Here is a 12,606-nt window from a genome sequence, read left to right on the forward strand (position 1 = left end):
AAATGCCTTCGTAATTATCATGAGAAACTTAAATATATAATAATTAAGTTTAAATAATAAAAACATTAAAAAGCTCAAAATATTATTATTAGATGCTATATGTAATTTTTTACTAATAAAGATATTTCGTAGAGATTATTAAATACAGTATTATAGAGTTCGTCCGCCATTTTAAAAACATGGCGGCTGTTAATAAGTCACAATTATTATATACAAAGTTTAAAGAATAGGTAGTTAATTGCAAAATAAATCATATTAGGAAATATTTTTTTCTTTTTTTAAAAAAACATTTTTAAAATTATAAAATTTGCATGATGCGACACAATACAATATCGTATCGCGGTGAGGCGCTGTTCGAAACCAAACTATTCGTGAATATTTGCGTCAGAAATTATTTCGTGATAAAATTTAATATTTTAAAAAACAAACTTCGTATGTAAAAAAAATACAAAAAAATACAAAAAGTTGATATAAAAACGAATTTAAATAATACATTATTATTTTTAGTAAAATAATTATGAAAATTAAATCAATAAACATTTCTACGAAAATATTAAATAGATAATTATATGCATTTATCTTATTTATTCGTTATATTTAATAATTGAAACAAAAGGAAAATCAATAACACGGAAATTTTTAAATCATGAAATATGTTCCTTACCCGTATAGCCATTGCCATCTGGTGATCGAATATTGAAGTATTTAATAGGAAAAAACATTTGATTTTATAATTTTTTAAAGTATAAATTATATTTAGTTATTTTAAAATTAATTTGTAAGAATTAAAAGCAATAACTATAAATATGATAAAATGTATAAAAATATATATGTGTTTTTTTCTAACCAGCAAAAAGAAACACATAAATGAGTAGAAATACAGTTACATCGCATCAATTAAAATGAAAATTTTTTATCTAACAATTATAAAAAATATAAAATAAAAATTTCTATAGTTTTTAAATTCCGCTTATAATTAAAACAATAATAAAATTATAAGCGGAATGCGATTGATATTAAAAATTATAAAATATCTGTTTTTTTAAAGATATAATTTTATTTTAATTAAATAAATATAATAATTTTTACGTCAAATAAAAACTAAATTGCTTTAAAAATATTATATTTAAGCTCAAAAAATATATTTGAAAATTATAGAAATTAAATGTGATATTTTTGCAACCAGGTGGCGTAGAATCGCTTTGCATGGCGGCATGTGGTTGTTGATGTTGTGAATGCGACCTGAAATAATAGAATATTTGAAGAAAAAATATAATAATAAAATATTATAATCTTAGTGATTTTTATTGAAAGGTAAGCTTACCAAAAACACTTATTAATATACTGAATATATTATAAAAATACCTTGTTTATAACTAGTGTCGTACAACATAAAGTCTATATACGACTCATAAATACAGATCAAATTAAATATTTTATGTAAAATATATTATCAATATGAAAAAATAGATTGACTCTAAGCAAAAAGACATTTCAGTACAAGTGTAAACTTTTAATTATTCACTCTGTTATGGTTAACACAGCAGATAATTCAATATATAGTAATTATCGCATGTTCTTCAGTTTAATTTTATGTATACATATACATTTGAATTATAACAGCCGAAGAGTTTACTTTATTTAAATTTTCTCTCAAAATCCAGTATTCAAAAGTTACCGTAATTGTTTCTAACTGTACAAATGCAAAAAGTGATCTTTGTCATAGTTTTCTGGGAGTTTTCATGTATTATTAAATGCAAGCATTGATTTGCACAATTTGTTATTAGAGAGTTAAAGATATGATACTTATCTCTTAAAGTTCTGCGTGGTGAGCACATTGTGTGGCACATCCCTTTCGACAGCCTGTATCCCACTGTGTGATAGACAAAATATGGTGTATTTCAGAGAATCAGAATTTACATTTGTTTTAATTTTATCAAGATGAAAAATAAAAAAGGAAACTTTTTGGAAATAGAAAAATACCATGCTAAAGTATCAAATTTGAAATAACACATTATTCAAAAATTCAGCATTAAATACAGCATTATGACACTTAACAAAATGATTTTTCTAAATACTGTAGAATCTAATTTTAATGGATTGTGGGACTGTGAACTTCTTGGAATAATGGATTTTTTCCAGGTCCCATCACATCAATTTAATTTTACCTTCTTTTAATGGATCCGTAAGTCAGAATAATGGATTCTTTTCTAGCCCCCATTTTTTTAAACTGATTTTGCAATGTTTATTTATTATTTGGGTATTTCTTGAAATTTGTAGAATTCAATGATGTACAGTACTTGTTACATCTGAGCAGTGCCATAACTAGGGCCTTGCCCATGCACAGGATGCAGAAATGACCCGGATCAAGTTTTGAGTCATAGTTTTGGGGCGTAGTTACAGAAGCTCGCACCAGGCGCATAAAAGGCTAGTTACAGCGCTGCATCTGAGATATGTATAACTGAAGAATTGTACAGTGTCGGTGGCTGATACAATTGAGGAACTATTTAATGAACATTCTGACACTGGGCCAAGTGTATTGCCAAAATTTAGTTAGGCTATTGACTCTCTCCAGTTGTGAAGATTGTCCTGATGAGTTTTGGCATAAATGAACAGTGTATTGTATATAACATTGCTAATATCAAGTGGTTGTTGTACTCAATGGGAAGAAATCTTCATCAAAACAAACCAACATGGATTAGTTTTTAAACAAATTATGAAGTTGGATGAAGTTTTAATGAACATATGTAATATGCCTCTTTTTGGGCTTACAGTATAAACAGTTTGTCAGGTTTGTTGTACACATGTACAGCATAATATATGATCTTGTAACATGTATTAATATATAAAATGAAGAATAGAGATCTCAAGAGATTGAATAATTTTAGTATAGATATTTCTTACATGTGGGGGGTTAAAAAAAGAAAATTTTTCCAAACAGGTATTTTCCTGGATGTGCAGAAAATCCATTGTTTGTGATATAATGGATGCTTGGAACAACAGATGATTTTCAGGTGGCTGAGCAATCTACTAAAATGAGATTCTGCTGTAGTACAAAGTATTAATTTAGTTGTTGTTATTATATATATTAATTAACATTCCTTGAATTAAAATTTATAGAAATATAACTTGCTTTTCTTTAATAGGAAGTCATTTCATTGGTTGCCAATGATTATAAATACTGGTAATTATAGAAATTATTTTCCATTAAAAATAATTTTCTTAATTCCAATTCATCAATATACCAAATTAGTTGTTTTCTTGATGTTCCACATTAAAAAATAGGCTTTTGTACTTTTATCCATCAATGTGTTTTCCATTTGTCTGTATACCAATGCTTACTGTATAACGTTTACTTATTTTGTTACACATTTTGTATTTTTTTCACTCTAAAGTTAAATTCATTATAATACCTTTTTTGTTAAAACATTTAAAATATAATACACCAAATTCATGCAGAATATAGAAAACATCAACTTCAGACATTGAAAAATTCTGAAAATTAATTAAATAATCTTTCCTCAAAAAGCTTTTCCATCAATACAAATGTCTACATCAAAGGCTTATTTGTATATTACCATATAATAAACACTGCATGGTAAGTTTGATTTGTTAAAAAAACAAATATTCTGATTGTAAGAACAAAAACTTATATTTAAATATTATTAAATCAAAGTAATCTTAGTTCAATCTTTTATTTGTATAAAACATTATTAATTCATTTGGTTGCTTGTTCAAGCTCATTACATTATTTCCGTAAGCTATGTGACATGATGCAACCTCAGAAAGCAACATGTAATAGACCATGTGGCACTTTAACAGATAAGTACCAAGTATACTTTTTTTTTTTTAATCATAAACTCCTAATGTTAAACTTTATTTTTTACCTATTATTTTATTTGATTTTACAATGAAATTTTTTGTGATCTACAATTTCAGAAACTTAACTGTGAAAGCTTAACAAGCGTTTTCAGAATTTAACTGAGAAATTTTTGTTTCTCTTTCATATTTTCCACAAATTGTATCTTCTAAATATTATTTCAATTTCTTTAAAATTATTTAAAGAAATAAATAAATAAATTTGAAAATATAAATTGAGAGAAACCACCATTAAGTGTTTTACAAATAAAAATTGTAAAAATGTTTTATATTAACATAAATTTTGATGAAAAAAGTTTTTAATATATATTTTATATAAAAAAATCTTTATATGCAAACCAGTATAATGCAGTAAAACATTCTTCTATTGAGAAAACTTTCCCTTTAACGATAGAATTGTGCCTTTCGGGGGAAAGTTTTGAATTGAAATAATGTGACCTCTGGTTTGCATTGGAAGTTCATATATAGTTAATCAGGGCTTCCTGCCCCTAAGGTTTCTATCTGGTCTTGACTTTCATGTATCTAACTCCATTCTCAAGATTAAGGAAAGACAGATGGATGGATGACAGTTATAGGTCTACAATTTTTTCAAATTGCAGTCCAATAAGTAATAAGATAGCAAATTTATAAAATTAAAAATTTGTAAATTGTTGATTTGGATGTAAGAAGAGAAAAGCAATATTATTATATTGCTCCCTAGTATTATAACATTTTAGTATTTTACTTTATTATTTTATGTTTATTTATTACAACTTTAATTTTTTTTTTTATTCAGGTGTTGATTTATAATATAAATGCAGAAATGTTACGAATTCATCAGCAAGTTATTGGTCTCTTACAAACAAATTACTTCAATGCTTTTCATATTCAAACAAGAGTAAGTAATTATATTTATCATTAAGAAATTAAATTAATAAGCAACTCTTAAAATTGGTTGCAAACACAAACAAACAAATCATGAAACCAGTATATCCAGCAGCAAAAATTATTTCAATAATTAAACTAATGTTTTAAAACCACCTTAATTGGTCACTCTACAGGAGAACATAAAATAAAATATAAAATTTATGAAAAGATGGAACATTAGTCTATTGGTTGGAGCCACATGTGTCATGGAGGAGATATGCATATCAAAAACATATAAATAAATATGTATGTAAAGTTGATAAAGGTGTGGTGTCCATTAGTGTATCTCCAAAAAAAAAAAACCACCAAACTGCAAAGATTTTTCTCTGTCTTTGTAATTGATGGCTGTTGCTCTTCTAGTTGCTTTGTAAATCTCTAGTTTTCAAGATGTTTTAATGAACATTCTGACACTGGGCCAAGTGTATTGCCAAAATTTAGTTAGGCTATTGACTCTCTCCAGTTGTGAAGATTGTCCTGATGAGTTTTGGCATAAATGAACAGTGTATTGTATATAACATTGCTAATATCAAGTGGTTGTTGTACTCAATGGGAAGAAATCTTCATCAAAACAAACCAACATGGATTAGTTTTTAAACAAATTATGAAGTTGGATGAAGTTTTAATGAACATATGTAATATGCCTCTTTTTGGGCTTACAGTATAAACAGTTTGTCAGGTTTGTTGTACACATGTACAGCATAATATATGATCTTGTAACATGTATTAATATATAAAATGAAGAATAGAGATCTCAAGAGATTGAATAATTTTAGTATAGATATTTCTTACATGTGGGGGGTTAAAAAAAGAAAATTTTTCCAAACAGGTATTTTCCTGGATGTGCAGAAAATCCATTGTTTGTGATATAATGGATGCTTGGAACAACAGATGATTTTCAGGTGGCTGAGCAATCTACTAAAATGAGATTCTGCTGTAGTACAAAGTATTAATTTAGTTGTTGTTATTATATATATTAATTAACATTCCTTGAATTAAAATTTATAGAAATATAACTTGCTTTTCTTTAATAGGAAGTCATTTCATTGGTTGCCAATGATTATAAATACTGGTAATTATAGAAATTATTTTCCATTAAAAATAATTTTCTTAATTCCAATTCATCAATATACCAAATTAGTTGTTTTCTTGATGTTCCACATTAAAAAATAGGCTTTTGTACTTTTATCCATCAATGTGTTTTCCATTTGTCTGTATACCAATGCTTACTGTATAACGTTTACTTATTTTGTTACACATTTTGTATTTTTTTCACTCTAAAGTTAAATTCATTATAATACCTTTTTTGTTAAAACATTTAAAATATAATACACCAAATTCATGCAGAATATAGAAAACATCAACTTCAGACATTGAAAAATTCTGAAAATTAATTAAATAATCTTTCCTCAAAAAGCTTTTCCATCAATACAAATGTCTACATCAAAGGCTTATTTGTATATTACCATATAATAAACACTGCATGGTAAGTTTGATTTGTTAAAAAAACAAATATTCTGATTGTAAGAACAAAAACTTATATTTAAATATTATTAAATCAAAGTAATCTTAGTTCAATCTTTTATTTGTATAAAACATTATTAATTCATTTGGTTGCTTGTTCAAGCTCATTACATTATTTCCGTAAGCTATGTGACATGATNTTTTAGCTTTCTCGCAAATAATTGCTTCTGATGCGTTGTCTCTGGCACATTGTTTTTCAGTTATCCAAAGCAAAAGCAATTTCTCAACATAATCTAATGTCTTTGATCTATGTTTAGAAATTGATTTAACCCCTTTCGCAACATTAGCAGATTCAATAATGTTTTTATTTTTCACGATTGTCGATATCATCGTTCTTGGAATATGGTATGCAACAGTTAATTAAAATCTCGAACACGCATGCCACCTTCATATTTCTCAACAGTATCTTTTATCAGTTCCATTGTGATTCTAGGCATTTTTTTAGTTTTCTGTTGCTTTTCATTTGCCTTCTTGCAATTCATGATTAATTAAAATAATAAAATGTTACTTACAAATTAAAATCAGAAGAAATTTAACAAAGTTATAAACCGTGGCACCATGAACGTCTAGTCTGGTCTAGTACACCGATAGTGCTACTTGTTCATAGATGGCATGTATAATTGAATTAAGTCGTATACCGAACAAAAGTTGTATACTGAGCAAAATTTGTTTTGTCCAAACAGGACAGATTCCGAATTGGACTTATTCTAAAGCAGACATATACCAAGGTTCCACTGTATCTGTATTAAAATTTCTGATAATTTAATATATTTTCTATATTCGTTTTATAAATTTACATTATAATTATATTAAGTTATTTCATGTTTATATTTATTATTTTTTACTTGTTAACCCCTAGAATACAGTTATTTTGAAGAGAAAATTTCCAATGAGATTGTTAAAAATAGGAGGTCCACCCAAAAGAGTAAAAAATAGAGAACGTATTTATGAAGTGATACAAAGTACTAGTTGTGAAAAGAAACCAGATATGAAAGTAATTTTGACTACTTTTGTTGAAGGTAAAGTTATTTTTTTATTATATTTCTGCTATTTTAAATTATAAGTCATATAAAATTTTAAATGTTTTTAGGTTATGGAAATAGGGGAGACATCATTTCAGTACGACCATATATAGGCAGAATAAAGTTAATACTCCCAAGACTTGCTACATATGCATCTGAAGAAAACATTGCTATGTTTGAAGAGGAAAGAAAGGTAGTAACACTTATAGTTATTGCTGAAATTGCAAATAAAGTTTTACTCTTAAAATATTTTAAGCTATATATTAATTACATGGTGTTTTTAAATATACATTTTAATCTTAAAATATTTTGAATATAGCTACATGAAATTAGATAATACAGAAAACCTTGTTAATTTGGACTTGGATAGTTCAAAATCCCATTAGTTTGTATACTATTTGTTCTGGCCAAGGATATAGAAGTTTATATGTTAAGGAATTTGGTTAGTTTGAAATTCAATGTGAAAATTCTGTCTGAACTATGTTATGCACATATTAACTCATATATTTAGATTGAAATTCAAGTACCTCCATACTGTAAGATAATAATAGTCCATGAATAACTCTGATCTGATTAACATGGCTTTATTTTTACAGTATCACATTTTTGGGTGTCATCTACTCTTTTTCTTTTATCTTAGCCTTCTTAGTTAAGATATAATTTTAAAAAATCTCATATTTTTTTATTGAATTGGACAAATTATGTCAAATTTTTTGTTGTTTGTAGAAATATTCTGGTGAACATTACAATTCTTAGATGTTAGTATTCATTTGCTTTATTGTATATCTTAATTTGTTCATTTTTTACTGCCAAAAGTAACAAATCCTGGACAGAATTTATTACTCATTAAAAGAGAGAGAATGATTTTAAATATTACATTTTTTAACAATTTTTTTAAACTTCAAGTTAATGTAAATTAATTTTTGGAAATGTATTATAATATTAAGAAAGATCTACATTTAAAAACATAAACATCATAAATTCTATAAATTAACTCTTTATGGTAAAATTTTTTTTTTATTTATAAATATTAACTTTACTTTATCAGAGACTAATAATTTTAAGCAGTTTACTATAACTAATTATGCTAATTTTATCAGTAGAGCCACAACTGTTTTAGTTAATGTCAGAAAGATTATTTCTAATTGTAAATATCTTAACTTGATTATTATTTTTTTAATTTTTAACTATTTCTGCTTTTAGGCTGGTCTACTTCCTCCATCTATACCATGCTCACGCTACATGTCTGAGGTTTGTATTTTGATAAATTTGAGAAGTGTGTTTCTTTTATTAACTGTTTAAAAATGTAGTCTGTACGTCAATAACTTTTTAGAAAATGAATTGTCTTAATTATTAAATTAATACTTAACAGATGAAACATGCAAAATCAAAATCATAAATGAAGTTTGAAGTTAGTTTTTCTAAATTACTAAACATTTGGCTTTTAACATCATAATATAATGTAAAAATATTTTTAAATGTTTTTATTTTTTGTATAAGTATTCAATGTTGCATATTTGTACATTTTTAAAACAAAATTTTAATACACTGATGTTCTTAAAAAGTATTCATGTGCTTACTGAAATTTGTTCACTTTTATAAAAATTGACACACCAAATATAAAAGGCTAACTTTATTAAAAGTTTTAAATTAATAATTAAATAAAAAATATTTGCAGTTGTTACAATTTCTGTTATAATTGTGTTTGATTTTTCATAAATTTGATATTTAATAGTCAAATCAAAAAGAATAATGAAAAAATAATATTTTTCAGAATCAGAAGTATTTGTCTACACATATTTTTCCTGTGGAGATGAACATGGAAGAACCTTGGACAATTGAACCTTGGCATATAAGAATTTCTTTTCGAAAAATGGTAAGTTTAATGTTTAACAAATGCTAAATAACTAGCTTAACATAAAACAAAAAAAAAATTGTTCATATGTATGTACGTAGGCTGTTTTTTTTTTCAAGCTCTGATCATAAAAAAACGACAAGTGTAAATAAAATGAATTTATTACCAAAAGTTAGGTACAAACATGGTTACTTTTCAACATAATCACCATGAAGATTGAGGCATTTGTAGTATCTGTGGACAAGCTTTTCCATCCCCTCTTCATAGAATGCTGCTGCCAATGACTTGAGATGGGCCCTGATGTTGTTTTGAAGATCGTCATTAGTCTCAAACCTCTGCCCTCCTAGCTACTTTTTCTGTTCAGGAAAGAGGTGGAAGTCACTCGGCACTAAATTGGGGCTATACACTGGGTGTTTAAAGGTGGTGAAGACGTCCACCCAGCTTGGAACTTTTTAGTGTGTGAAGACTTCCACCTCTTTCCTGAACTGAAAACATGGCTAGCAGGGCAGAGGTTTGAGACTAATGACGATCTTCAAAACAACATTGTTAAGGCCATCTCAATTCACTGGCAGCAACATTCTATGACAAGGGGATGGAAAAGCTTGTCCACAGATATGACAAATGCCTCAATCTTCATGGTGATTATGTCAAAAAGTAACCATGTTTGTACCTAACTTTTGGTAAAAAATTCATTTTGTTATTTACACTTGTCTTTGTTTTATGGACCATCGGAGCTTGAAAAAAATCTCTCTCATATATATACTTGGTTTGGAAAATAATGCACCATAGGTATACCTGATGAAGTAAGAATGCAGCCCAGCAATCACAATATGCAGAATTCTGTCAGTTTGTTATGTTATGCGAAAATAGGAATAGCAACCTTTGTATCACATATGTAAAATACTGATTGAGCAATTGATTACAATTGCTCAATCAGTATTTTAAATTGGAAATAAAATTACATGTTAATTTCATGTTACTTTGTTGAAATTAAGGAAAAAAGAATTTATCTTACAAACTCCAAGAAAAATGAAAGTATTGAAAAGGACATTTTACCTATTTCATAAGGTGTTTGAAATGGGCACTCTGCACTACCTGATAGTATGCAAGACAAATCATAAAATCTTCCTCAATCTTCCTAAGCCAGTCAACCATTATCTGTGTAAAAGCATCAGTTATGCATTGTCATAAATCTGTGACAATGCATAACTGATATGCATAACTTTCAACTACTGTTTGATAAACTCTGTCCTTTATGTAGCCTCAATAAAAAACAATACAGCAGCATCAAATTAAGAGAGTTGAGAGGCCTTGGATATGGATCTCTTCCACCAATCCATGTTCCTAGAAAAGTGGCATGTAACCATTCTCTAACTGGAATACCCTAGTGGGTGGTTACTCTAACATGTTGGTAGAAAATGTTATCAAGAGCTATGTCTGTGAACAATAGTCCAACATGTTCTGCTAAGAGCTCCAAGTACTTTTGAGAGTTAATGGTGTCATCAATAAAACATCCCAAGAACTCATCAGTCAAGTAATCCATCCCAAATGTTAACATTCTGTTGATGTAGAGTATACTTCACTTGCAAGTGATGTGGATTTTCCTGCATCCAGTAGTGCATGTTAGTGAAGAGTACCTCACCACAAACATAAAAGGACATTGCATCCAATAAGCAAATTGTCCTGAGAACAGTATAGGATCTGTGTTGACAAGATCCATAAATATTTCTTTGCAGTTTCCGTGAAAGCAATAAAATTTTTTTTATCAGCATGTATGATTATTTATGCAAAGTTTATCCTTGAACTGTAGTTTCAGGAAGAAGCTGTTGATGACATTGGGATTTATACAGATGATAGCAGAAACTCTTGAGAATAGTATGCATAGATGTTGACCCAATTTATGCCTCCACAGGTCAAATGGAAGTAGTTGAGATTACTGTGAATGTGGGTATGATGTCCTTAGCTGTGTTGTCCATTGTACAACTCCTGGGCCTCCCAGATGGTAGTGCATCATCCAAGTCATTCATGTGATAAAATTTAGCTACCATTCTTAAGATTGTATTATGTTGGAGATAGGACCAATTGGGATGTAATGCATGGAACCACACTGCAACATCACTGAAGGTATATCTTGCTTCTCAATTTTTGTGTATCTCATTCTTTCATACACTGTTTGCACTCTGCTAAACAAACTTTAAATATCTGTGTGGTGTAACAGAATACTACCACCACAGACATAACAATTTGCATAATTACCATAACAATAGATCTTTGCAAAGAATATCTTTACTACTGATTATTGAAAACTGGCATCAGGAATTACAGCAATTTTTGAAAGCACTTTATAAATGTACACTCTGCAAACTTATCACAGATAGAAGATATGTATGATCATCCATCAGGTTAATGTTGTCAGGTACTGTATACATACTACAGGAGCATCTGACAACGTTAAGAATGCCATCCAATGACTGACTGTCAAATATTGAAGTCATCAATGCTTTGCTGGATGGCATTCTTACTTCATCAGGTGCTCTCTATAGTGCATTATTTTCCAAACACCCAGTATATATACACATTTGATAATCCTTCCATTTATGCAAATTTATTTTAATGTGGTTGAAAAATTTTTAACTTTTAAATAATTAACTTGGTAATAAATGGAATTAACTGATAGTTCAAAAGTTGTATTTTTTTAATCTTATATAGATGTATATTTAAAAAAGAAACTTAAGTTAAAACTCAAATAGAGAAAAATACTGTATTTGAAAATAATATATCTATATTTTAAACTACTTTCCATGGCTTCATTTATGTAGTTTTTATTTAAGTGCTTTTTTGTGGAACCAATTACATGAATGGAGGGATTACTGTATTCAATACAGATTATTATACAGTGGTGTGCTGTCCATGGAAGCTGTAGAAGCACCGCTTCCATTTTGTATTTTCTAAAATATAAATATATATTGTGCGATTATTTTCATATTTTAATGTACTTTGAATTAATTAAAATTAATATTTATTATAACCACATTATGTATTTTATTACAAATTTCTGTATATGCGAAAAACAATGATAAGAGTGCTATTGTGTATTCAAATATAAAATCATATACAGATATACCTCGACTTATGTCGTTTCGAGTTACGTCGTTCCCGATTATACGTCGTTTGTCAAAAAAGTATATGGAAAAATAAAAATCAAGTTTAAGTCATTTTATTCGACTTTACGTCTGTCCGCCACAAATATTGAAGTTGTAATATCATTAGAAAAGCGTTTAAAGCACATAAAATCATATTAAAATATATATACATTTACAAGTATGTACTGTATTTACAGTACATGCATTCGTAAATTTAGATTACTTTTTTCTGTACTATATTAAAAACTAAAATTTATTTGTTTGTAAGCTTAAAATAGAT

The 12,606-nt window shown here is 27.7% G+C and overlaps 1 protein-coding gene across 1 annotated transcript in view; it reads left to right on the forward strand.

The window, feature by feature from the left end:
* Nucleotides 1-1,186: 1,186 nt before the first annotated feature.
* Nucleotides 1,187-12,606, forward strand: part of LOC111620192 (39S ribosomal protein L9, mitochondrial-like) — a 21,505-nt gene continuing 10,085 nt past the window's right edge. Inside the window, exons 1-6 of the mRNA XM_023362091.1 lie at nucleotides 1,187-1,314; nucleotides 4,655-4,756; nucleotides 7,166-7,325; nucleotides 7,397-7,521; nucleotides 8,532-8,579; nucleotides 9,103-9,204. Coding sequence (XP_023217859.1) covers nucleotides 4,682-4,756; nucleotides 7,166-7,325; nucleotides 7,397-7,521; nucleotides 8,532-8,579; nucleotides 9,103-9,204 — 510 coding nt within the window. The 5' untranslated portion in view covers nucleotides 1,187-1,314; nucleotides 4,655-4,681. The remainder of the gene's footprint in view (nucleotides 1,315-4,654; nucleotides 4,757-7,165; nucleotides 7,326-7,396; nucleotides 7,522-8,531; nucleotides 8,580-9,102; nucleotides 9,205-12,606) is intronic.

The sequence above is a fragment of the Centruroides sculpturatus genome, unplaced genomic scaffold (genome assembly GCF_000671375.1).
Source record: "Centruroides sculpturatus isolate CEXI.00-Female unplaced genomic scaffold, Cexi_2.0 scaffold206, whole genome shotgun sequence".
Classification (NCBI taxonomy): domain Eukaryota; kingdom Metazoa; phylum Arthropoda; class Arachnida; order Scorpiones; family Buthidae; genus Centruroides; species Centruroides sculpturatus.